The sequence below is a fragment of the Carettochelys insculpta genome, chromosome 18 (assembly GCF_033958435.1).
Source record: "Carettochelys insculpta isolate YL-2023 chromosome 18, ASM3395843v1, whole genome shotgun sequence".
NCBI classification, from domain to species: Eukaryota; Metazoa; Chordata; order Testudines; family Carettochelyidae; genus Carettochelys; species Carettochelys insculpta.
In genome coordinates, this window is record NC_134154.1 from 3,287,359 (window position 1) to 3,315,149 (window position 27,791).

The 27,791-nt window shown below is 45.6% G+C and overlaps 1 protein-coding gene and 1 long non-coding RNA gene across 2 annotated transcripts in view; one reads left to right on the forward strand and one right to left on the reverse strand.

Moving 5' to 3' along the window:
* The window catches only part of UPB1 (beta-ureidopropionase 1), a 39,171-nt gene extending 14,500 nt beyond the window's left edge, over positions 1-24,671 (reverse strand). The window contains exons 1-6 of the mRNA XM_075012546.1: positions 24,518-24,671; positions 23,360-23,531; positions 18,660-18,747; positions 16,878-16,972; positions 13,490-13,651; positions 5,173-5,342 (exon numbers count right to left, since the gene is read on the reverse strand). Of these exons, the coding sequence (XP_074868647.1) occupies positions 5,173-5,342; positions 13,490-13,651; positions 16,878-16,972; positions 18,660-18,747; positions 23,360-23,531; positions 24,518-24,618 (788 nt within the window). The 5' untranslated portion in view covers positions 24,619-24,671. The remainder of the gene's footprint in view (positions 1-5,172; positions 5,343-13,489; positions 13,652-16,877; positions 16,973-18,659; positions 18,748-23,359; positions 23,532-24,517) is intronic.
* The window catches only part of LOC142022563 (uncharacterized), a 44,637-nt gene continuing 41,142 nt past the window's right edge, over positions 24,297-27,791 (forward strand). Inside the window, exon 1 of the long non-coding RNA XR_012647987.1 lies at positions 24,297-24,329. This is a non-coding gene — a long non-coding RNA (uncharacterized LOC142022563). The remainder of the gene's footprint in view (positions 24,330-27,791) is intronic.

Below are 27,791 nucleotides of genomic sequence, written 5' to 3' on the forward strand. Positions count from 1 at the left end.
ACCAGGGACTGGATGGCCTAGTGGCTAGGCCCCCTGGCCAGGGCCTGTTGGGTGGGTCTTCAGCCCCACCCAAGAGCCTATGGGTTAAGTTCAGGGCGTGACCCCAAGAAACTAGTTCCCCATTTGGGAGGAGAGGGGTTCCTGGGGGGGTGGGCTCCCCACTCCCCTCAGTGCCTAGGGAAGGGTCCTGGCTGCACCCTCTGGCGGCCAAACGGGTGTCAGCTCTGGCTTGGGGCCTGCTGCCTCAGAGCCAGCTCCTGCGTCTTGGCTGTCAGCCCCAAACTGGGGTGGCTTCTTTCCTTTTATATCCCTCCAGGCCTTACACTGGCCACAGGTTAACCGGGGTGGGGGCTGATGGGGCCAACAGGCCTTGTTTAACCCCTGCCTTGCCTCCCTCTCACACTCCTACAAATACCAATGTATTCACTATCCACTTATTTATCAATAATCACATTCCTCTTGGTATTGCAATCCCTACTCTGATTCACTCATATATTCAGCATTTTTTGTTTGCTAGCAAAAGATTGGTGTCAGTTCCTGAATCCCTTTGGGGCACACAGAAAAATCCCAATCTTACATGAAAAAGAATTGAAACTCGAGGAGATATCTGGAGAAGAGGAAGCAAAGAAAATGGGGCTCTCACATCTTTCGAGAAATAAATCTCTTCCCCATGATTTAAAACTTCTTTGTTCTTTCCTATCCCATTCAGCAGGGCTCTTGTTTCTGGGATAATTCATGGGCTTATTTCACATGGTTTACACTGGGAGAAGCTCCTCCCTTCTCTTTGTTTTTAAAAGCAATGTAAGCAAAGATACAGTACAATTATTCTGGACAGACAAACCCTGCTGAGACAGTAGGAAGGAAAGCAGAGGCCTAAAATTAGTTTGGAGGGATTGATTCCTTTTGTTAGATTTTCTGTCAGCATTTTCAATTTGAATATAATATTTAAAAATTCAGTATCAAACAACTCAATGGGGCTTCCCATTCCTTGATAACAGTCATACCCTGGGGCTGACAAACTCAAAGGCAAAGGTTATTCTGCGCAGGAAGTGGTTATTACCTCAAATACGAAGCACTATGATTACAATTCTGTAAGGAGAACAGCATAATTGAGGGGAAAACTAAATGCCCTTTTGTTTAGAGATGGCTGAAACAATGGAAATCATTCTCCAAGGCCTAGACCACTAGCCCAAGGGGTTTCATGGGGGTCTGAATGCAAATACAGGGATGGGATGTTGATGTGGGAAAGCAGCAAAGAGGCAGCACAAACAGAACAGAAGCAGACAGAAAAGGTAGCAAGGAAACCTACCTGCCAGGCCAGAGAAGCACTTGTATTATAACCCTGAGAAAAAGCTAGGAAAGCAAATTTGGGTGGAGTGCTGGATGGAAAGGGGCTTGGGATTCACATTAAATAGCTGCCTTCTGCTGTTTGATTCCTACTGCATTCAGGAAAACAGCATTTTGTGTATGTTCTTTGCAAATAAACAGGATTCCATCAAAGAAATACAGTAGTCCCTCAAGTTATGTGAGGGTTGTGTTCCCACTCACCCTCACATAACTTGAATTTCGTGTAAATCAGGGAGGCTTTCTTCCACGGCAGAACGTATGTTCCGCAGGTGGGGAAGCAGCAGGAGCACCTGGGGGTCTTCTGAAAGGTAAGATCTGGGGGTTGGGGGAAAGGGGGCATTTGGGGAGGGTTAAGTCTGGAGGTGGATTGGGCCATGGGGGGGGACAGGGGGATTAAGCCAAGGGTGGGTTAAGGCTGGGGTGGGGCAGTGGAGTTGAGCTGGAGCTGCACGGGGGGGTGAGCTGGAGCCACAAGGTAGTGAGCTGGATCCACATGTAGGGGTGGGGAGACGGAGCCGTGCTCAGGTGGTGAGCCTGGCCTTGTGGGATTTGAACCGGGGCTGTGTGCGTGTGGGTGGGGTGAGCCGGGCCATGTGGGATTTGAACTGGAGCCAGGGGGGCATTGAACTGAGGTAGAGGTGTGTGAACTGGGGCAAGGGGTTGAATCAGAGCCATGAGCGGGTGGTGAGCCGGGCTGCAGGACGGAGGGTGTTGAACTGAGGTTGGTTGATCCAAGGTGGAGGTAGGAACCAGGGCTATGCGGGGCTGGGGGTGTGGGGCCAGGGGTGTTGAGGCAGGGCCAGAGGGAGCAGGATTTTGAGTTGCGTTTAATTCGCGTTAATGCGAATCAAGTGCAACTCGAAATCATGCTTTTCAAGGGTTTACTGTAAACTGACTCCGTCATCAATTTCTCCGAACAGAAACAAATACTTAGCCAAAAGAGGTAACATGATTATTTCTTATTGGTACTGCATTAGCACCTAGATACCAACTGAAACTGGGGCCTCACTGTGCTAGGCACTCCAAAGAGTGAGTGCTCCTGCCCCAGAAATATACAAATTTGAGCTCAGCTTTTACTTTGCTTGACCCATTTGATCCCCAGCATCAAAACCGAGGTAATTAAGTACCTGTAACAGGCAGGGAAGATGACTCAAAGAACCCACTAACTCAGTGGTGTCCAAGACATATTCACCCAATCGCCACAGCCCCCTTCCCTCCCCCCTAAGATTACTCACCTTGAGCCATGCTGGTGCCATCCTGGAGCTGGAGCCACCCCAGGACTGGAACCCAGAGTAGCTGCCTCTGCCATGTGCTTGTCCCAGCACCTTGTGGTGGGGTGCATGCACAGAGCAACGGATGGGTGCCTCATGTGTGCAGCTCTCCTGAGCCGCATTAGCCACATCCCGGTGCCCCACGTGGTGAACGAGGAGCGAACTGGACACCACAGCACTGACTCTATTTGTGTACATTATGTCAAAAATAACTAATTCTTTGGGTGTATCATATAACTTCCTCCTTGAATCTCGATTCCTATTATAACTTGGTGAATTTCCCACCCTCAGAAGAGCATCTTTATAAAGAGATCAACACTGAGGGAACAGAGAAAAAGTAATAAGATTTCAAGTCCTAAAAAATGCATACTTGAAAACCTACCACAGAGCATAACACAATATCACAGCAGCTGTAGCCAATAGATAAGGCATAGTTCTAAGTTAAGATAGTACTGCAATGGGCCCACAAATCTCAAGATCCAGGCCTGTAATAGTTTAGCTAATCAATGCACTAGTCTCAAAAACCCTTGGCATAAGCAACTGACCAAGAGTAACCCTAGGTCACAATTTATCCCAAGATAGAACACTGTACTATGCAAGAATGACTAATCTACCACCTTGGAATACTTTAAATTATGAATATTAGCAAATGCAACCTACCAAAGCACCATAGTTATTAACTGATGTAGAAGCTAATAATCTTAAAGTAAAATAATTAGTAGGTATAGGGAAAGGGCTTCCCAACATTACTAGGATGAGGAAATACAGGGATGGAAAAGAGGGTGAAACCCCTACTGAATATGCATTTGGCTATATCAAAGTTGTATCCCAACTTGCATACCTTTGGGAGATGCTGGGACAGTCACCACTCATAATGGTGATGGTGAATCTGATGGTGAGTCTGAAGATTAACACCTTGGGTCCTTTTGAAAAGGATGGTGGAGATATGTGGATACTCAGATGTACATTCTGTATTATCTCCATCTACTTTGGAACACTGGAGTCGGGGTTCTCAAATGGAGAGTAATTTTAGTAATACTGGAACTGATCTCAGGATCAGAATTTACCAATCCTCCAAGTATAATCAATATATAATCAACAGGTCAAGCAACACTGCTTACTCATATAGAGTGTACATCTTGCAGAACTAGATTCTTTTCAGATTCCACTGTCATTTGGATTAATAGGAAAGTACATGTACTATACTGTGTACCAAAATGATCTTTTGGCACATTTTGGAATACTGGACCTCAGCTAACAGATACACTTGTGACGCTGCCAGCTCATGCCAAAATCCCAGGTCTCACTGTATGCTTACAAATGAACAGTTGGAAGACCAGCCAGTTCACTTGTGCAGTACGTAGATCAAAGTGACTGCTAAATGTGTGAAAGAGTATATGGCATTTAAACTTCATAAAAAATAATGGTATATTACATGCACTGTTTTCACTTTCCTGTATTCAGGGCTGTCCCTAAGGAGGCACTGGATCTGGGGCAATCCCCCTGCCACAGGGCCTGCCCCCCTACTCCACCCCTTTCTCCAAGTCCCACCTCTTCTCTGCCACTTCTGGCCCCCTCACCTGAGCAACAAGAGCTACGGGATTATGAGCACCTGGCACAGGAAACGCCAGAAATACCCACCCCACCCCTGCACTCACCATGGCAGCAGGAGCCAGAGTAGACTGGCAGCCTGCTCTGCTTTACTCTGCCACCTTCTCTCAACTAGCTGTGCTCCATTTCTCTGTGGCGTCAGTCAGGAAGCAGTGTGCCCTAGGTTTATGATGCTCTGCTTCTCACTGCTGTGACAGAGCCGAGTGTAGTAGGCTGGGAGAAGGTGGCAAGGCAGGCAGAAAGTTACCCAGAGACAATTTTAGTAACTTGGAAAGATTTTAGGATAAATTGTCAGTTTATTACATAACTGCCACCACTGTGGGAGGTCTGGACAGGAGGCAGGGTGCAGGGATCTGAATGAGATTTAGGGTGCAGGACCAGCCTACAGGTGGAGGTTGGGAGGCAGACCATACGAGTAGGGTGGGGATGCAGGGTCAGGAGGGAAAGATGGAGGAAGGGAGCATGGTGTGGGTGCAGGAGTTCAGGGTCTGCGTAGGAGAGGATAAGGGCTGGAGGCATGCACAAATGCTGGCTCACCCCTCTACAGAAAGGAGGGGAGGGAGAGCCCTGAACCTTGCAAGCTGGATCAAGGCAAGCTACAGGCCAGATCCTAAATTCCCTACACCTGGTCTAAGAGGCCTGTCTGTTAGACTAGTATAGTGATCCAGGAGTACATATTTGTTACTGGGTTGGTAAAATCTAATTCTAGAACACCACCAGTTTGGGGTGTCTGCTCTCCTTTTGATAGTCTGCCCTGATGTAGGCACTCACCATCATGAGCAACTCCAAACTGGTATCACAAAAGAAATGAAGTGTAATTCAAAACATTAGGAAAAACAAGTGTGATTTTCCTCCTTCAGGAGACAGGGGACGCACAGGTATTTCACTCCACAATACAGTTCATGCTAAGCAACAGAAAGTCCACAAGTTATCTGAATCTTACCTGAGCTCACCAGTAGTGGCTGAAGGGTTAAAGATAATCTCTGCTCCATTGAGACTGTACATGAGCCAGTTGAGAGGGTGATGGCGCCCAAAACAGATATTCACAGCAATCCTTCCAAACTGAGTCTGGAACACAGGGTGCCCTGTGTTGCCCTCCATATAATAAGTAGACTAGGGGAAAAAAAACAGAAGCCGGTGTCTTTGGGTGTTGTCCCCAAGTTCACACACCCCCAACCCTGCAAATTCATTACCAGCCTTTAAAAAACTCACAATCTCTGGGGAACAATAGCATGTGAAAAGACAGCACCCCTACACTATCAAATACCTACACTGTATGTCCAGATCCAACAGAAATGGCTGTCTTGAGCTGTAGAGATCAAACTCCAGCCCCATTTTTATTTCTCCTTACTCACTACTGGACATAAGATCTGTACCACCTGACTTTTTCACAGGCTCCTGTAGCAATAGCACATTCTCTCCTGACTTGATGACCTGATCACTCCTACCCTCCAAAATGGTAACAGCACAAATTACAACTTCTCCAATTGAAGGCAAGCGGGATCTTTTGCAGGATCTTGGGTATAAGCACTGTGGGAGGGAAGGTGTAGAAGAGAGTTCCCTTCCAGTCAAGAAGGAATGCATCACCCAGTGATCCACTGCCCACTCCCCCCCCACCCCCGAGCTATAGTAACAGCTTTTCTTGTTGCAACAGGTAGCACAGAGGTCTATGAGAGGAGTTCCCCAATGCTGGAATTGGAGACGAAGGACCCCATCGTGAAGTTTCCATTTGTGGTCTGCTCAGGAAATCTGCAGCAATGTTGTTGCCAGGTAAATAAGACACCACAAGTGTGATGAAGTTCCAAATGAACCAGTTCCAGAGTCAGATGAGAGTCGCTGAGGAGAGGGAGGATGTTGTATTGGAGATGGGGAAACTGGGGCCAGCCATCACACAGATGCAACATATTTGCATAAGATTCTCCCCCGTGATTGTGATCAGTAATGTTGATGGTATGAGTAGTGGTAGGGAGAGAATCTATAGTAGTGGTCATGGTAATAGTAAGACCTGTGAGAGGAAGAGTATCTTCTGTAGTGTGGCCATCTGTAATGGTCCCATCAGGACATTCAAGGTGAGAGAGGTGAGTCTGAGCATCTAAAAGGTACTTATTGATGGAGAAGTGGAGAAGTGACAGCTGTATTGTTCAGTTTCTGTTCTGGCTGGGCTGACAAAAGGTGAAGGTAGCCTGCTAAGCAGGGAACGAGGTGAAGTACGGCAAGGCAGCGTGGGAGAGCACTGTGTCAGTGATGATGGGGATGGTGCCAGAGTAAAGGTTAAAGAAAAAGAGTGCGGGAGAGGGGCTCTGGTGTCTTGTCTTGGAGGTCGCTTTTCTCTGTTCCATCCCGGTCGTTGATTGCCTTGGTGCCAATTGCCTAAGTGCTGAGTACACCAGTACCGTTTGTCTTGGTGCCAATGGAACTGCGGTAGTCATCAGCACTGATACTGACAGTGGCATGGCAGAGGTTGATGATCCGGAGTCTATTGGTGCCATTGGTTTCCAGGCTGCAGGTGCCAATGCTGATCTAGGCGCCGCTTTCTTTAGGGTCGGTGCCGAACTCAGTTTTCTTTGGCTTTGCAGATGGAGCCAGTTCTGAATTAGAAGCCACTAAGCTCTCCTTCTGGGGCTTGTCTGAGACTTTTGGTCTGCTCTGCGATGCTGCAGGCAAGGATCTAGTGGGCAACAACCTGATCTCTTTGGGTGAAGCCACCAAGGCCAACAAAGCTCTCCATTTGTGGGTCATCAGGTCAGGAGAAGTCACAGCCTCCAAAGAGGATGGCTGGAGGGCTTTATCAAATAAAATCATGCAGAGCTGCATTTCCCTATCACGGCAGGCTCTCACAATTAACTTCAAACAATGCAGGTACTTCTGAGGCACATGAGCCTTGTCCAAGCAGCAAATACAGGAGGCTCATCCATCAGAAGCAGGTATCACCTCATGTCACATTTCTTAAAGCCCAGTGCACCTGGCACTTCTATTAAGTCTTTTTCTTTTTTTTAAATGAAGGAATGGAAACTTACGTAACTAGCTACAAACTACAAGAACGAACTATGTTAACTTACTATGTTTTTCTTTTCTTTTTTTTTTTTTAAACCAGTAACAAGAGTAAGTATGGAGGGAAAAATGATGAATGACAACGAAAAACTATCAACAATAAAAAGACTCTCTCTGAGGTAAGACTGCTGAGGAGAGAAACCTGTCCCATCTGCAACCTGGGAGCAGTTGAGAGGAACTGGTGGGAGCTGGACCATGGGCGTGACCAAAAGAGTGCAAATGACATGAGGCAGTGACTGTGCATATGCAGTCCAGCTGACTGTGGCTTCGGAAAAATCTTCAGACTGCAGCGCCGTGATGGGCCCAGCACCTACAGTGGAGCACCCATGGGGACATCATTCAACAAAGAGCAGTTCTTTCTTTCTTCTCAAACTACCTTCTATTAATTCCATGATGATAACCTGAGTACCTTACCAAATGGAGATGCATGCTATGTACAGTAAACTCTTTCTTATCCGTCAGCCCTGGGACCAGGAGGTTGCCAGGTATTCAAATATTCTGGATAACAGAGAGGTATACCTAGCAATGCATAACACTAAAGAAAAACAAGACTTCTGTTGGAGTCTTTAGTGCCCTTCTTGGTTACAGCATGGAGGGACAGAAGACAGGCAAAGCATGGTCTCTGTACTTGGCTTTTATACCCTCAGCCCATGTGCCTGAGAAGCACAAGTCCAAGTTTGTCTGGAAACTCAGCAGTACGGCCAGACAAAGTTGAGCAATTCCCCACATATGGTCTCATGCAGGTGAGTCACTGCCTTGTAACTACTTTGCTGGACTATGGCCATTGACATGTGGCCTGGGTGTTCACTCTCCTTGCTGTTGTCTCTGTGAAGCTAATATCTGATTCCCCAATTTACAGCATCTTTTAGCAAAAAATATGCAATACATTCACATAATTTCATAAGTATTGATGATCTAGATAGATAAATGAGTTTCAGCAGATCATAAGCGTTCCTCAGATACCTTACAACGCATGCTTTATATATAGCTTCACAATGATATAAAAATGAGGAATATGGGGGTTATAGGGTGCAGCCTGTCACAATCTCTCACCCTCATCTGAGCTCATGACAGCTACAATGTTTGAAACATGAAGAAAGCATCTTTGAACTGGACAGGAGGTCCTAGCTGAAGCAATCCAGTCAGGCTACTGTGAGGTTGCAGTGAGAACAACATTTTTGCTTTTAAACTCACTTGGATCATTAAATTAGATATTCATTTGCAATTTATCTTTTTTCAATCCAACTCTAAATTTTGTGCCTCATTATTCACAATAATTTAAAATCTGTCCTTCTGTAATTAATCCGCCTGTTTTACCTAAGCCAGTGTGTGTTTGGGCTGAGCATCAGGAACCTGAGATCAGACCAGCTGAGATAATCATGGATCCACCAGTGGTCTGCAACTCCAGGCTTAGTCTGAGAGTGAAGGAATCACATAATTCTACCACAATTTTGAACTTAAGAGCCTGTCAATGCCAACTGTTAGGTCAGACACACTCACCACACCTAATACATTATTCTCACAGTATTCGTAAGTAAAGAATGCCATGTGAATCATCAAATTAAAGTCATTAATATCACTGTGTGATGCATGTTAAGATGCAAGCAGAGTTGTGCATGTGCTGGCAATGTCCCTAAAATATGCTTTGGGGCAGAGTTGATCAAACAAGTTTGTCCTCCATAATGTTGATTTGCCCATATACATAATTTAAATAGCGCATGGTGATGCCAGAGCCAATGAGCTTTTTATTTGCATCAGAGGTAAATACCAGTTAGTAAGATAAGGAAAGAACAAAGGTGCCAGCACACTAACCCAAGGGGCCATCCTGATTCCAAGGACAAAATTAATGAATTTTGGGGAATACAAAAAGCAGCTAAAGGACATCTTGTTGTCCATTACTGAGCAAACACACAGGTGAGATCTCTTTTCATCTGTGAATACCAGGTACCAACTATGTGGGTCGGGGATTCAAAGCAGCTGTAGGTGAAAAAACTGCTTTAGACAAAGGTTGGTGCTTATCGATGTTCTATGTAATCTCTCGGAAGCATATCATTTGTTTGTTCTCCTTGTAGCCATTTTCTGCTCTGTTTGATATCACTTGAATCTCCCTTTTTATTAATAAAAAAAAATCCTTGTTTTATTATAAAACTCCCTTCAGTGATGTTACATTATAGCAACTTTCATTCTCAGCTGAACCTGAGGGCTGGTGGAGACAGTGGACTTGCTATTTCTGTGGGAAGTCAGTGATGGGCTGGATGCTGCAGGGAAATGCTTTTGGAGAGTTCAGGACGGTATAGCTTACTAAGCGGAAGAGTGACAATGGCGTGGTCAATCTTCCAGAGTTTGATTTAGCTCATCTGGTAGCAACTCCTTGTACTCCTGCTCCTAGCAAGGAATAAGGGACGTTGACGGGAGCATTTGCTCCCATTGACCTCCTGCAATGGAAACTACACAGAAGTTTTAATTAAGGTATGGCATCTCCAGCTACATAATTCATGTAGGCGGCGTTATGTATCTTAATTCAACCTTCCCCTTCAGTGTAGACCTGGCTGAAAGGAAGTACTTCAAGTACTTGTATTTGTTTGACGGGCTAACAGATTGGGGTAGCAAGGAGCTGCCACACAGGATATTACTATCCTCATACTTCAGACAACCCTAAACCTCTAACTGCCAGAAGCAGAAGATGAGGTGAATAGTCGCAAATTTCCCCAGAAGCTCTAGTACTAACCACTGTCAGAGACAGGATACTGGGCTAGATGGATCATTGGTCTGACCCAGCCTGGCAGTCACTTATGTTCTAATAAATAATTTTATTTCAAAAGAGATCTGCCTATGTTGTATCTTTTTGATTTATTTTTATTTCACAGTCCTGCTTTTTTCTACCGTGATAGAACAGGAAAAACAAGATTGTTATTGCTTGGGGGAATTCATCAGCTCTTGCTCTTTATTCCTCTCTAGAGGTCATAATCATCTCCACAGCAACTAACTGATGTCTCAAGAAGGATTGATTTTTGTTCATTTATACACCCTCCCACACACAGCTGAAAAGGTTAGAGACCAATCTTTCTCCTCTTTACATTAAGTTCTCATTGATTCACAACAGATGATTGCAAGGCAACATCCTTCCCCACCTGTTCTACAAAGACAGTCCTTCCAGTCAGAGAAGTCCAACTCACAGCACTTTTTGGGTTTGGGTTTTGTTACTTTATTGCAGTTTTCTCTGTTAATAAAGACAGAATAATCCCATCCCCCTAGTTTGAGCTGCTCAGCCCTCAGTCTAGGGCTACGTCTACACGTGCAGCCGACATCGAAATAGTCTATTTCGATGAATAACGTCTACACGTCCTCCAGGGCCGGCAACGTCGATGTTCAACTTCGACGTTGCTCAGCCCAACATCGAAATAGGCGCAGCGAGGGAACGTCTACACGTCAAAGCAGCACACATCGAAATAGGGATGCCAGGCACAGCTGCAGACAGGGTCACAGGGCGGACTCAACAGCCAGCCGCTCCCTTAAAGGGCCCCTCCCAGACACAGTTGCACTAAACAACACAAGATACACAGAGCTGACAACTGGTTGCAGACCCTGTGCCTGCAGCATAGATCCCCAGCTGCCGCAGAAGCAGCCAGAAGCCCTGGGCTAAGGGCTGCTGCCCACGGTGACCATAGAGCCCCGCAGGGGCTGGAGAGAGAGCATCTCTCAACCCCCCAGCTGATGGCCGCCATGGAGGACCCAGCAATTTCGACGTTGCGGGATGCGGATCGTCTACACGGTCCCTACTTCGACGTTGAACGTCGAAGTAGGGCGCTATTCCTATCTCCTCATGAGGTTAGCGACTTCGACGTCTCGCCGCCTAACGTCGAAGTTGGTGCCGCTACTTCGAAGTAGCGTGCACGTGTAGACGCAGCTTAGATCTAGCTGTCTGTCTTCCTCTCTCTTACTCTCATGCCCTTCTCCTCTGTTTATCCAGGCAAAATAACATGTTATCAGCAGATTATCCTTGATCCTACTTGGAAGAAGTTAACAACTTCTAAAAGGCCAGGATATTTTAGGCAAATGCTATTTAACCATTAGTGAAAGAGTAGGCGTGTCAAATTGTTTAAATATATTAGTATTGTTTTGATGCTTCTCCTGACATGGACCACCTCCTATTGGTGATCACATAATGCAGTGGCAACTGTAGCAATTGTATGCATGAACAAGTGAAAGTACTTATATATAGTAACAGAGAACTAGCCGTATTAATCTGTATTCAATCAAACCAAAAAGCAGTCATGTAAAGACAGACCCACTTCTTCATCACCTAATTAATTATTTTGTTAGTCTTTAAAGTGCTACATGACTGCTTTTTTGTTTTTACTTATATAGAATTATTTTCATTGCCATTTCCCAGCTGGAAATTAAGAGAAAACAGGCAACCAGCAAGTGCTCCACAAGCTACAGTTTGGGAACTTCTGAGACAGAGTGTTCTAGGTCTATACAGTATGAACATGGTATTTCTTATGTATTCATTTAACTTTTAAATAAGGTGGGAGTAACATGGAAGGTATGTGTATTAATTTTTATGAAAGAGTGAGTGTGGTGGGGGAATGGAGGCTGGTATAGGCTGAGGAGAAAATTTGGGTAAATCTTTCAGGAACCTGAAACAATCACCAAAGGCAAAAGTCAGCTGCCGGGTGCTCAGACAATACTATGAAACCATTGTATGAAGGCCATCTACAGCCCCCTCAGGAGAAATTCATATACCAGTTTCCTCAACTCCAGGGACTTGCCTTGAAACATCAAGAGATCTCTGGGTGGGAAGTTTAAAACAAAGGACCTCTGAAATGAATAAAATGCATCTTGGATCTTGAGGGCTGATTATGAGTATATCTACACTACACAGCTTTTAGCCACAAGTGTTGCTAAGTTAGGCAATGTAAACATTATTTGTTAGGCAGCCTTTGCTAAAGCACTGTTTACATTAGCACTTGCCAAGCAAAGCTTTTTGAATGACATAAGCTAACAAAGCTTTTGGCTCTGTCTACACTACCAAGTTTTGTCTCCAAAAACCGCCTTTGGTGACAAAACAAGTGAGCACGTACACCCTGCAATGTGAAATCACAGGAACAGTTCATCCTTAAACCATATAACACAAGGATTCTCAGCATACAAGAAATTAACCATGAGTGTGACTGCATCAGAGCCCCCTAACTCACACACAAATGACACCATATTTATGGATTACACAATTTTTATAAAGCTCCTCAATATTTTTGTGAAGTTGCTTTGTAAAGAAAGCCCATTGGGGTGATAACCTGTAGAGAGGAGCAAATTATTTCGGGGAAAATACTATAAAACAAAGAAAAAAGCAGTCCAATAACACTTTAAAGACTAACAAAATAATTTATTAGGTGATGAGCTTTCATGGGACAGACCCACTTCTTCAGATCATAGTTATACCAGAACAGACTCAATATTTAAGGCACAGAGAACCAAAAATAGTAATCAAGATTGACAAATCAGAAAAATTATCATCAAGGTAAGCAAATTAGAGAGCAGAGGGGCAGAAGGGAGGGGGGAGTCAAGAATTAGATAAAGCAAAGTATGAGCTAGAAAATTGCCATCCCAGTTCAAACCACGTGCTAATGTGTCGAATGTGAATATAAGAGAGAGTTCAGCAGCCTCTCTTTCCAAACGGCTGTGAAAGTTCCTTTATCTAATTCTTGACTCCCCCCCATCCTTCTGCCCCTCTGCTCTTTGATTTGCTTATCTTGATAATAATTTTTCTGATTTGTCAACCTTGACTACAATTTTTTGTTCTCTGTGCCTTAAATATTGAGTCTGTTCTGGTATGGCTATGATCTGAAGAAGTGGGTCAGTCCCACAAAAGCTCATCACCTAATAAATTATTTTCTTAGTCTTTAAAGTGCTACTGGACTGCTTTTTTGTTTTGATAGTATATACACTAGTACGGCTTTTTCTCTGTTACTATAAAATAAAGAAAATAAAATGAATCAAAGGTACAATAGCATCTTGGGGATTCTGGTGTGACCATATTCCATGCTTGTCATTTATGAGCTCAGCATAAATCTCTCAATGGCATCATGGCCACACAACTCGACCTTGACAAAATGGACAGAACAGTTATGTAGCTATATTTTTCCAACATTCTACAATCCAGAGCTACAAAGTGTTGCCAGTTTATTATAAGCAATGCTGCCTCTCACCTCATTGAAATCTCCAATCCTTGGAATGTGATTTTTTCTGCTCTTCCCAAGGACGGATCCAGAGTTTGAAATCACCACTGCAGTGTTCCACAAAGTTCCTCCATGTGCATCATCTCTCTCCAGAATTGGAGACACCACAACCATATTGTGTTTCTTTGCCAGCTACAGAAATAAATAGAAAATCTCTATTACAGAAAAGCCTGCTATCAAACTCTGTTTTCATCTTTTTTCCCCTCAAACTAGAACATAGGAGAGGTGTTACAATTTTCTTGTTAAGTGAGAGATACCTCACTGAAAACTTTCCAGTCTGAAGCCTTCTAGCAGAAGCATTGAGGTCCTGTTAGATGAGTTCTACCATAGTAGCAGTTCTTAACCTATAGGCCAGACCCACCCACAATTGAAAGGGTCAAAATCAGCTGATAAATAAGCAGTTGTAGTCATGGTGGGGAAAGTATGGCTTGGTCAACAGTAGGAAATTAGGTCGAATGTAGGTGACAGGTAAAATTTCTAAGCAATCACTTTACTCTACAGGCTCCTTTCCATTGCCTTGAAGGGTTCCTATGGTTGACATTTGCTAAGGTCCTGCTTTCCACAATGAGTAACACCAAATTTGACCTTGCATGGCTGACCTTGGGGTAGTGCAGATGGAGTACTGTGAAATTCAACATTCTTGGCCTCCTAGAAGCGTCCCAGAGTGCCCCAATGTGACCATTATAGCCACCACTTTCAGCTCCTTGATGTGCAGGAAACATCCTGGAAAATTAATTTCATTTCCTGCTTGGCCAATGTGGCAAGCAAACCAGGCAGCACACATTAGCAGCAAACCTGACCATGAATTCCCAGGGTTACAGACAAACTCCAGCATGGAGCACGCAGGAGATCCAGGATGCTGGCAAAATTATGAAGCTCCAAGAGAAACGCAGACATCTATGCCAAGATCTCATAAGGTATGGAGGAAAAAGGATATGTCAAGGATTCCCAGCAGTGCTGTGTGAAAACAAAGGAGCACAGGCAAGCGTACAATAAAACAAAGGAAGCAAATGGATGTCCTGGGTTATTACCACAAGCCTGTTGCTTCTATGAGCAGCTCCATGGGATTTTAGGGGTGACCCAACCACTGTCCCCAAAGAGTCTGTGTATACCTCAAAAGAGGTTCCTCAGGAAGCCTCTGACAAAAGCAACATGGACGTGGTGGATGGGGAAGAGGAGGAAGACAACAATGGTCAGCTGGTGAATGGAGTAGTTGATCTCGCCAACAGCCAGGAACTTTTTGTAACTTTGAAATTCATCCCCTCCTCCCAGGACGTTTTGCAGCCAGACCCTGATGGCAGGGAGGGCACCTCTGGTGCGTTCTCATTTTTAGTCATGCTACAAGTATGTTAAGGCAATTGGTTGTGATCTGTGGTGGGTGCTATACCTACACAGGCTAGAGCCCCTTGAACAACTTGTTAATGTGGCTGTGAACAGCACATGAATCCTCCTTGCACATCTCCCTAAAGCTCTCAGACAGGTACTCTTTGATTCTCATCACAAGCTTTTAGAGCAGGCCTGCATTATGCTGACCTCCTTGATAGGAGTCCTTTCCATACCAAGAAGCCATCAGTGAGTAATTTGAAATCACAACGCTACAGAGCAGTGAGGCATACCAACCACCCTTGTGCCCACATTCAGTCAGCATCCATTCCTTATCAGTGTTTGTTATTTTAAGGAGGCTGATACCTCTTTTTGCAATCTAAAGGAAGCAGGGGAAAGAGCATTAAACGACTATATGCTAGCATACCAATCCTGGACCATCCTCCTCAAGCAAGCCTTGCATTCCACTCCCAGAGGCACTTCTGAGAGCAGAAGACTGACATTCCCTCACCTGTCCTGGCAAAATTTGTTTACTTACCCTCACCCCTGAATCCCCTGCCATGAACTCCTTTCGAGTCCCCTGAATAAAAAAGATTAAGCTCACAAGACCAATGTTTTTATTGCTTGTGTTGCACAAGGGTGATTCATAAAGTGTTCTTCCAAGATCTCCCCGATTACCAGTGGCCCTCACTGTGCGCTCCTTATTGCCCTTGCGTCTGGATGCTCATAATTATCAGCCAGGTAATCTGCCTCAGCCCTCCAGCATGGCATGAAATTTTCCTCCTTGTCTCACAAATTACGGAGCACACAACAGGCTGCCACCATAAGGTGAATATTGCCTTTGCTGAGGTCTAAGCACTTCTGTATGCTCCTGAACTTGGCTTTTCGATGGCCAAATGCACATTCTACTACCATTCTGCACTGCTCAGACTGTAGTTTAACTGCTCCTTACTGTGGTCCATGCTGCCTATATATGGCTTCATGAGCTGAGAGAACAAGGGTAAGTTGGACCACCCAGAATCACTACTGGCATCTCCATGTCTCCAATGGTAATTTTCTTTCCTGGGAAGAAAGTTCCATTCTGCAGCTTTCTAAACAGACCAGAATTCCTAAAGATGAGCACACTATGTACCTTTCCCAACCATCTCATGTTAACGTCAGTGGTTAGAGCAGTGGCCTTGTAAACCCAGGGTTGTGAGTTCAGTCCTTGAAGAAGTCATTTAAGGGTGTGAGGCAAATAGATTTAAAAAAAAAAAAAATCTGTCATGGATGGTGCTTGGCCCTGCCGGGAGGACAGGGGACTGGACTTGACCTCTTGAGGTCTCTTCCAGCTCTATAAGATATGTATATCTCTCCAGCATGATCACGTATGCCGGAGATATTAAAGCTTTTAGGTGGTTATGCATACGTTATTGGTAGATCAGATCACATCTGGACAGATTCAGACCCACAACAAATCTGATTATCTCAATGAATCATTTAATAAAGAAAAGTACAATGTCCACTATAAAACAAGAGAGCTGCAGCCTATTTAAGATGGCAGAAGGTGAAAACTATTCCACCATCAGTCTTTCACTTAGCGATCCCTGGCCAAATGGCTGCCAGCTACTACTAAAAGGAAACTAGCACAGAAATCTGCATTTTGCGTTACATATGAAAGTATTTCCTTTTCAGAACATTAATTAATGCATCAGAATAATCTTTGTGTAACGCGTGGCTAATGCATAGTTTGTTCTAGTCAAGAAATTCCTTTTAAAAGGAAATTAAAGGTGAGTGGCTGCGAAGTTAATTTTCTTCTTACAAAAATTTTGGAAAAGTGAGGGTAGGAAGTCTCACAGGTCAAATATAAAAAAGTAAGAATATTTTAAAACTTTCATATTGCATGTGCAGTGTTGTCCATTTACATTTTCACTAGCTCTCACAATATATGCGCTGTGTGTGCTGGAAAATTCTTTTTGGTTATTTGATTCTTACAAGGTGCAAAACTGATATTAAAAAGTGGTCATGATAGAATGGTATTAATACAATTTTCTACCTTCTGGCAAAACCTTGTCGTCAGACCATCCTCTGCTGACTCAGCAAATTCAGTCCATGGAAGCTTCTCTCTTGTACAGAATGCAAAGGGCATAGCTAGACAAAGACCAACATGAGAAGTCAATACAAATATTCAAGGTCACTCTGCAGATATGGAATGGATTCTGCTTTACTTATATAACATGGGTCAATTAAGTGTGTTCAGAAGCTGCTTTTGTGGACACTGGAAAATAATTACCACATCTGAGGATGGCACTACTATCTCTTAACCTGCTCAAAAGGAGTTTGGTTCTCAAAAAATATGTCATTTAGAGGTCTCTAAAGTTTAGATGTTCAAAGCTGCATTATCATAGCGACATCATGACAAGACCAGACATACACAGCTCCAGTGATCTATATGCAACAGACCAGGATCTAATATCCTCTTACTCCACTGGTAGGAATTGAAATTCCTTAGGACAAAGCACTTCACACAGGCACTCAGCACTGTGGAGCAAAGATCCTTCTAATGAACCAACAGTTGTTCAGTTAAAAAGCCACCCTGAGTCCCTGATAGTTTGAAATCAGAAACTTGAATGGCCAAAAGTAAGGTGGTTCTGATTAGTGGTCAGGAAGGGAGAAGTATAGTACAGGTGAAATGAAGAGTAAAGATTACCCACTATTACACCGGGGGCGGAAGATCACTTAAAGGGGTATCTGAGGAAGAAACAAAATTAATGACTAAGGCTAAGATTATGCTACCAAGTTTTGTTAACAAAACTTAGTAAGTCAACAGCCAAAAGTCAAAAAAATTGCCAGAGTTCTCACTTGCTCCCTCTGTTGACAGATTATGTCCACTTTGGGGACATCATCATCAATGGGTGAGCAATACACTCATGGGTTTGCATCCCACAATGCAGTGTTGTAGGAATGCACAGATGATCTCTGCACATCTTGGGATTCCTCAAGTTCTCCCATATCCTCCCCTGCTGCATCAGAAATAGCTCTATGAGCTCTACCTACTGAGGAATGTTAAAACAGCATAGAAATCTGTCTCTGTGCCCCTACAGCAGCAGTTTGCCTGCTGCCATGTTCCTACTAGTGCAGAGCAGAACAGGAGTACCCAAATGATTTGAAAGGTGCCACAAAACTCGTTGTTCTCAAATGATTTGCTCTTTGTTCCCCAGAGGAGCAGCACACTCAGCTCTCAAATACTTCCAGGAGCTTTAAAATGGGAGAGGTGCATGCCTGTAGGGCAAGAGAAATCAAAACATGGAGTAGAAGCATCAGATCTAAGGATAGTGGTGGAAGCCAGTTGCCAACAAAACAAAGAGCAGTGTCTATACTGGCTCCTTCCTCACAACAAAGGAAGGGGGAAAAAAATCTCTCATCGTATGGAAGCTTTTTGTTGCTAAAACTGTGTGTTTTCCCCAACAAAAGTCATATTGTAGTGTATACACAGTTTTGTCACCAAAAGGCAGTTTTTGGCAACAAAAGTCGGTAGGGTAGACGTGCCCTAGGACATATTTTCCACTATTGATGATGGAGGCCTAATCTTTGCAGGCTTATATCGGACCTGCACATAGCTCTGCTAATAAGGATTTTTTAAAGTTTCTTTCAGAGAATAAAGAATATGCTCATTAGCATTAGTTGATTATATCCTGGAATATCTGTTTCATGGTTGCAGCAGAACATATTTTATATAGGGTACCTGTTAAAGGGGAAAGGAATTGGCTATTTTCAGAAATGTTAGTATCTTAAAGGTAGAGAGTCTAGACTTGAGGAAGCTACTGAAAATACTCACTCCAGGCCTCCTGAAAGCAGATCACATTGACCCCACACACTGCAGCCACCTCCACAATCTCCTCTATTCGTCTGTGTAGTGCAGCCACCTAGTTGTAAGAAATCTGACTATAAAAACTATACAGTATAATTCATTATAATATTAAGGCTTTGGTTCTGGCACTTAGTTCACACTTGAGTCTGGTCTACACTAGGGATCATCTGTGCAGTTAGAATATACGTATCATGATTGACTTTCTTCCCTAGTGTAGGAAGGGCTCCTGCCGATGTCCCCTACTCCGTGCGTCAGTGTGGAGTACCAGGGTCGGCAGTCAAGCCCAAAGAGATTGATTTTGCCGCGTCTTCACACACGGCAAAATCAATCCCCAGAAGAATGATTGTGGCACTCCTACCCCCAGGTACGTATAGACATGCTCATAGTACCACCTTGCTTGGCGCTTTGTCCCATTAATTTCAGTGAAAATATCTGTATAGTAAGTTACTGTTCAACACAAACAATCACTCCAGCATAAGGCTCAAAAGAGTTAGGGCATTTTTTTTAAAAAAACATGTTAGGTTCCTAAACATGCAGATAAGTGCCTTGTGGAATTTTCAAAAGCATAGATCTGCAATGCATCATTAGGCGCCTACATACCTTTAAAAATACTGGTACCTCATCCCTACTTATTTCTTAAAGATCTATAAAGCTTACTTGAACTAAAAAAAACCCACCCTCTTTTTGATGCTCTTTTCAGATCCAATCTTTAGCAATGTGAATGAGTAAGCACAACACGACTAGAGGATGGGCCAGTCTATTGAACTGATATCTGTGCACCAGGCTAGCACATGTAGATTCCAGAACATCCCCTGGAATACCAGTCTTGAACTGGCAGTATTGGGAACTTATCAAATACTTGCTGGAGCAGCATACTACTTCGCTTTTGAGCACTACAAACTTAACAACTCTGATCAGGTTTAGAAGTCAGACGGCCATCAGCACTACAGATAATCTGTGGGACCACTACTCATGTTTAGATAAAGGAATGACAGGATGAACAGAGGACAAGGACCACCACTGTGGACTGGCTGCTTCTGAACACAAGAGCCAAGCAGTATACCAGTGATGGACTATTTGTATTTTTCTTTAATTAGTTAAAAATCTTCACTCAGGAATTCTTCTCACTGGAGAATTCTAGCTAAAAGCCACCATGGGGCAGTGGTAAAGTGATTTGGCACCATTCACATACATATCCACCTCAAATCCCACCTAGGTCAATACTGAGCCAACAGATCTAAAAGCTGTGGAACACTATTTAAAATGATTTGGTCTCAGGAGAGTTTCTTGGGGACAGGCAAACAGATGACAAAGGGCAGCAACTGGCATTTTTTGGCAGACCCCACAGAGAAAGCACAAACTTGATTAACACAAAGAGGCTACATCTACACTTAGTAAAAACTTCAAAATGGTCATGCTTATAGCCAAATCAAAGAATACTAATAAGACACTGAAATGCATATTGAGGCAGCAGCTGAGGCACTTCAAAAGTGCCGCGGTTCACTCCTGCATGGCTTGTCCACACGGGGGTCCTTTTTGAAAGGACCCTGCCAACATCAAAATCCCCTTATTCCTCATCCATAGATGGGTGAAGTAACATCTTTTATTGGAAAAAAAAACTTCTATTGCTGAATGAGACAAGTTTTTGAGATACATACACAGAACTCTTCTTTTGGTCTGGGAGAGGTACTCAGGGCTTGTTCTCACATAGAATAATGCAGCTGTGCTGCTGTAGAATTCTAATATTGATGCTCCAATGCTGAAAAGAGAGTGAGGTACTTAATCCACTTTGACAAGTATCAGAGCGGTAGCCATGTTAGTCTGTATCTTCAAAAACAACGAAAGTCCTGTGGCACCTTACAGACTAGTAGACATTTTGGAGCACACCTGTTAGTCTATAAGGTGCCACAGGATGTCTTGTTGTTTTTAATCCACTTTGAGAAGCTCTTCCATCAACACATTGCTGTCTACACCAGAAGAGGGGAATCAGATGTCAGTGTCACTCTCGGGGTGTGGGTTTTTCCACTACTAGTGGAGGTACCTATACCAATATAGGTCTGTAACACAGACCTGGGCTCAGAGCGTCACATCTCAGTTCAAGGTAGAACAAATTGTTAAATATGAGGAGCTAACACATGTGGCAAGAGATCAGTAGGGATGATGTGTGCAATCACTTCTGCAGTCACAGACAAAGCAGCTTTAAGGGGTGTGACAGACTTGTAATGAGACATAAGAACAGCCTAAAAGGTTGGCTGCACTACAACTAAAGTTGATGTAACGTACATCGCTCAAAGGCGTGATGCTCTCCTGTTGACATAACTTCTGCCTCTCTGACCGAAACAAAGAAATCACTAAACATCTCTGCCATTTCCAAATTCCCTGTTACTGTTTCTCCCTCTTCACTGACCAATGGCCCTACCCTCTCCTTGGTCTTCCTCTTCTTACCAATGTATTTGTAAAAAGCCTTCTTGTTTCCCTTTATGCTTGTAGCTAGTTTGAGCTCATTTTGTGCCTTAGCCTTTCTAATCTTGCTCCTGCATGCTCGTGTTGTTTGCCTATACTCGTCCTTTGTAATTTGTCCTAGTTTCCATTTCTTATACGATTCCTTTTTTATTTTGAGATCATGCAAGATCTCCTGGTTAAGCCAAGGCAGTCTTTTGCCATGTTTTCCATCTTTCCTACGCAGCGAGATAGCTTGCTTTTGGGCCCTTAATAATGTCCCTTTGAAAAACTGCCAACTCTCCTCAGCCATTTTTCCCCTCAGTTTAGCTTCATCATCTGCAAGCATTTGGAAGGTGGTAAGGTGATAGGGAACAGCCAGCATGGTTTTGTTAAAAACAGATCACGTCAAACCAATCTAATAGCTTTCTTTGATAGAATAACGAGCCTTGTGGATAAGGGAGAAGTGGTAGATGTGGTATACCTAGACTTCAGTAAAGCATTTGACACGGTCTCACATAACATACTTATCAATAAACTATGCAAATACAACTTAGATGGGGCTACTATAAGTTGGGTGAACAACTGGCTGGATAACTGTACCCAGAGAGTAGTTATTAATGGTTTTCAATCCTGCTGGAAAAGTATAACTAGTGGGGTTCCTCAGGGGTCTGTTTCAGGACCGGTTCTGTTCAATATCTTCATTAACGATTTAGATATTGACACAGAAAGTACATTTATTAAGTTTGCAGCTGATACCAAGCTGGGAGGGGTTGCAACTTCTTTGGAGGATGGGGTCATAATTCAAAAGAATCTGGATAAACTGGAGAAATGGGCTGAGGTAAACAGGATGAAGTTTAATAAGGACAAATGCAAAGTGCTCCACTTAGGAAGGAACAATCAGCGTCACACATACAGAATGGGAAAGGACTGCCTAGGAATGAGTACAGCAGAAAGGGATCTAGGGGTTATCGTGGACCACAAGCTAAATATGAGTCAACAGTGTGATGCTGTTGCAAAAAAAAAAAAACAAACATGATTCTAGGATGCATTAACAGGTGTGTTGTGAACAAGACACGAGAAGTCATTCTCCCGCTCTACTCTGCGCCGCTTAGGCCTCAGCTGGAGTATTGTGTCCAGTTCTGGGCACCGCAGTTCAGGAAGGATGTGGAGAAATTGGAGAGGGTCCAGAGGAGAACAATGAGAATGATCAAAGGTCTAGCGAACATGACCTATGAAGAAAGGCTGAAAGAACTGGGCTTGTTTAGTTTGGAAAAGAGAAGTTTGAGGGGAGACATGATAGCAGTTTTCAGGTATTTAAAAGGGTGTCATAAGGCAGAAGGAGGGAACTTGTTCTTCCTTGCCTCTGAGGATAGAACAAGAGGCAATGGACTTAAATTGCAGCAGGGGAGGTTCAGGTTGGACATTAGGAAAAAGTTCCTAACTGTCAGGGTGATCGAACACTGGAACGAATTGCCAAGGGAGGTGGTAGAATCTCCATCACTGGAGCTATTTAAGAAGAGGTTAGATAGATGGCTTTCAGGGATGGTCTGGAAAGTGCTTGGTCCTGCCATGAGGGCAGGGGGCTGGACTCGATGGCCTCTCGAGGTCCCTTCCAGTCCTACTCTTCTATGATTCTATGATATACACTAATGGGGAAGAGAAAATTAAGGTATTCAACTCCAGCAGCTAGGTGATTAATGTGGGAATCAACATATCTTAATTTGCATTTCTGCATGGTATCCACTGCAGGAGTCTCCCATCTACCTCCAGTACTCCTCATGAGGAGCAAGAGTTCCGATGCTGATGAGGACACCTTCTGAGTTCAATTTAGCACATTCCTACCAAATGCACTAAATCGAACTCCAGAAGATCGACTGTGGCAGCATTAAAGACTAACACCTTTATTAGGCAACAAGTTTTTGTGGGTAAAACCCTCTTCTGCAGCTTATGATGTCTTCCTCCAGCTCCGCAGGCGCCTTCAGATTATGAAGAAATTAGATTATGAGGTTAAGTAGTTATCATGGTGGGAGAAACCTAGTGTCTCTTCACCAAAGGTCCCACACTGATGCAAGGAGACCAGTGTAGGTCCTCCGAGTGCAGACAAGCCAAGGAACTCCATGATTTCAGGAATGAATACTGCCAGGCTCAAGCAAGGTGCCTTGACCCAACAGAAGAGGGGCTCTAGCCTGCCGCCCCAGACCCCCTGGCCACGTAGGTGACTGTACCTGCTCTGCCACGGGGGCGTCTGTGGGAAGGAGAATTTTATTCTGAATGAGTCCCACTCGAACGACCCGAGGCGGCCGCAGCTGCTCGGGCGCAGCTCCAAACCCCCAGCCCTGCAGCTCGAACGCCCCCTGGCTCGCGCCCGCCGCCGCCGCCGCCGGCAAGTCCAGTTTTCTGAAACGGCAAAGCAGGGGAATGAAGAGCGCGCGCCGCGCCCCGCACCCCCAGCAGCGCGAGCTCCGCTCCCGCCAACCCCCGGGCCAGGTAACAGCCGCGCGCCACACCCCCCCGCCAACCCCCGGGCCAGGTAACAGCCGCGCGCCGCACCCCCCCCGCCAACAGCGCGAGCTCCGCTCCCGCCAACCCCCGGGCCAGGTAACAGCCGCGCGCCGCACCCCCGCCCCCCGACAACAGCGCGAGCTCCGCTCCCGCCAACCCCCAGGCCAGGTAACAGCCGCGCGCCACACCCCCCCGCCAACAGCGCGAGCTCCGCTCCCGCCAACCCCCAGGCCAGGTAACAGCCGCGCGCCGCACCCCCCCGCCAACAGCGCGAGCTCCGCTCCCGCCAACCCCCGGGCCAGGTAACAGCCGCGCGCCACACCCCCCCGCCAACCCCCGGGCCAGGTAACAGCCGCGCGCCGCACCCCCCCGCCAACAGCGCGAGCTCCGCTCCCGCCAACCCCCGGGCCAGGTAACAGCCGCGCGCCGCACCCCCGCCAACAGCGCGAGCTCCGCTCCCGCCAACCCCCGGGCCAGGTAACAGCCGCGCGCCGCACCCCCCCACCCCCCGCCAACAACGCGAGCTCCGCTCCCGCCAACCCCCGGGCCAGGTAACAGCCGCGCGCCGCGCGCCGCACCCCCCCCGCCAACAGCGCGAGCTCCGCTCCCGCCAACCCCCGGGCCAGGTAACAGCCGCGCGCCGCACCCCCCCGCCAACAGCGCGAGCTCCGCTCCCGCCAACCCCCGGGCCAGGTAAGAGCCGCGTGCCGCACCCTGAAGTGAACCGGAGCCTCAGACACCTCCACAGCGGCCACACCGCCTCTAGTCACCCCCTCCCCCACTAGCCGCCCGGCCCGAGCTAAAGAGCCCCCCCCGCCCCCAAAACTCCTCGGCCTCGCGCCCGCCGAGGGGGCACGGTGGGAGCTGTACTCCGCCCGCACTTGCTCAGGCTCCCGTAGAGGATCCGCTTCACTTCGTCCAGCTCCTCGGGCGGGAGGTGCCGCTCCAGGCATTTCTCCAGCGAATCCAGAGCCGCCGCCATTGCAGCGTGTTGTCCTGGCCCGGGCAAGCTAAGTGACCGTCAACCCCGACCACCGGACCGACCACGCCCCCTTATGCCCTCGAAAGGGGACCTTTGGCTCGCGGGCCACGCCCCCGCCGCCACGGCCACGCCCCTTCCCCTGGCTGTGCGGTGGGGGGCGGGTCAGAGGCGCCAGGTCTGGTGGGTTTGCTCACTGTCTGTGCAGCCGGGGGCGGGGGCAGGCCAGAGCTGTTCCAGCCTGCCCCTCAAGGGGTCCTGGGGACAGCACCACCAGAAGATGGGGAGGGACAGCGGCCAGCCAGCTCTGTGGTATCCCACCAAGGGTTGGTTTCCCCATTGACTTAGCATGTTGCCCTCTGAAAGCCAGTAGGTTTAGGCTGGATTGGAACCGGCACCCAGCACCGAAAGGTACTCCTGTTTCACCCTCCTGGAGCCGCGCAAGCCCTCCACTAACCCCTTGTTTCCATTAGAATCACTGAGGCACAGCTGCCCCCACTCCCATAAAAGATTTGCTCTAGGTACTGTTTTAGGGGCCGCTTTATAACCAATGTTACATCAGGCAAGACATTCACAAAGGTCCCATCTGGCCCTAGACTCTATGAATTTACTCGGCCTTTAATCCCTCTGTTAGCTACAGGAAAAATGTCATGCATCTGGTGCTTGGCCCTGCCATGAGTACAGGGGAGTGGATTTGACCTCTCAAGGTTTCTTCTAGTTCTGTGATTCTATGTGTACCATTATTAATAGCAAAAAGACACTGTTTAGCAGCCAGACACAGTAATGATTAACTTAGTCTTCAACTTGGCTTTGAGCCCCAGGTTATCACTGGAAAATAATTCTAGACCCAGAGAGAATCAGTCTGTCACACAAAGAACAGGTCAAACAAAATAAGGAGGTAATGTATCAACCTCCATTTAAATACCTATCTGGGACAAGGAACAGTGGGTATGAATAAAGCATAATTCCTTTAGTAAGTAACAGGAGGCCATTCTGTTTAAACCCTCATTATTCCCACCAGAGTCCATGACTCCTGGCCATGCTTTCAGGTTCTATTGTGAAATGAATAATGTGTAAGCAGTTTGTTCCCATGAGAAGATTGGGTTTATAGTTCATTAACTGTTAGGTATGTCTTAATAGATCAAAACTATGACTTTTAGAGTCTTTACTTGTCTCCCACAAGACATGACAAAACACAACACTTGAGAAATCTGAACAATAGCAAACGTTAAATATTAAAGCCCTTAAATATTTGCCAGGGAAGAGTAACTAATGTTAACCTTTAATCTAAAGAAGAAGAATCCATGGATCATCTAGGTTCCCAGTAGCATCAGAAAAGGGAAGCCTTTGCAGGTCCCCCCGCCCCATGCTCTCCTGAGATTGTCCCCAGGGATACCCAGGATTGTGAGGCACCTCACCACTGACTGCATTTAGCACAAAATAATCTTGGGTGTCCTTGCTGTGGGTCAGTGCCCTGAAACCACCAGCCTTTAGCAGCAAAACACTACTTTCCAAGCCTCTCTCTCTATATACAGGTTAATGGACATACATCAACCCCTGCATACTCAGTGCATTCTCTGAAGCATCCAGCCCCTTATCCACTGAATACTCACACAATCACCAGGCTGGCTGTTCCCAAAGAAACAATACACCCTAATCTGTAAAATTTAGTTTAGGACCATCACTTTGCTTTGGTAAATTTATTCTTGTTTTCACTATAAATATATTGTCAAAACAGATTCAAGTAATAGTGAATAAGATATCTGAAACAAATGACTTCATATGAAACAAAATTATAACTTGCTTTCTAGAGACTAAACTTGAACATTTTAAAACTATAAAAAAGTTTCTCACACAAAGTTTTCCATTTTTCATGAAGCAAAACTACTGTCCTTTTACTCCTTTAGTGATGGTCACCTGAATGTCTTTGGCTACGTCTACACGTGCACACTACATTGAAATAGCTTATTTCAATGTAGCGACATCAAAATAGTCTACTTCGATGAATAACGTCTACACATCCTCCAGGGCTGGCAACGTCGACGTTCAACTTCGATGTTGGGCAGCACCACATCGAAATAGGCGCTGCGAGGGAACGTCTACACGCCAAAGTAGCACACATCGAAATAAGGGTGCCAGGAACAGCTGCAGACAGGGTCACAGGGCGGACTCAACAGCAAGCCGCTCCCTTAAAGGGCCCCTCCCAGACACAGTTGCACTAAACAACACAAGATCCACAGAGCCGACAACTGGTTGCAGACCCTGTGCATGCAGCATGGATCCCCAGCTGCAGCAGCAGCAGCCAGAAGCCCTGGGCTAAGGGCTGCTGCCCACGGTGACCATAGAGCCCCGCAGGGGCTGGAGAGAGAGCATCTCTCAACCCCTCAGCTGATGGCTGCCATGGCAGACCCCGCTATTTCGATGTTGCGGGACGCGGATCATCTACACATGCCCTACTTCGACGTTCAACTTCAAAGTGGGGTGCTATTCCCATCCCCTCATGGGGTTAGCGACTTCGACGTCTCGCCACCTAATGTCGATTTCAACTTCGAAATAGCGCCCAACACGTGTAGCCGTGACGGGCGCTATTTCAAAGTTGGCACTGCTACTTCGAAGTAGCGTGCACGTGTAGATGCGGCCTTTATCTCCCAAATACACTCTGTTCTGTACCAGATAAGATTCTCCCTCTCTCTTCTCCCCTCTCCACTGGTTTTTTGTTTTTTTGTTAGTCTCTTTCTGAGGACCTCACAACCCTTTATTTGCATTCAGTTCAGACAAGTGATAGGAGACCCACTGTAAACAAGAGAATGCTAATTTCACATGAAAGCAGGTATATAAATATACAGCTCTTCTCTGACAGGAAACCTATTTTTTTTACCTTTACTGGTGGCTAATCCCCCAGACACACATTTTAGGAATATATTTTCAGTATTTATACATAACTCTTAACAGGGTATCAGTACATACACTTCACAATTATACTGATGGTTTGCTTGATGCTGGCTTTCATTTGAATCCTCACACCACTTTTTGGTGAAACTAGAATGTATATGTCAAACTCAAGAGACACCTATATCTTCTGGTCTCTCTTGCCAGTTGGGCTACATCTACACTAGCGAGTCTTTTTTTAAAAAGCCAGGGCTCTTCTGAAAAATCCTGCGGAGCATCTGCACACA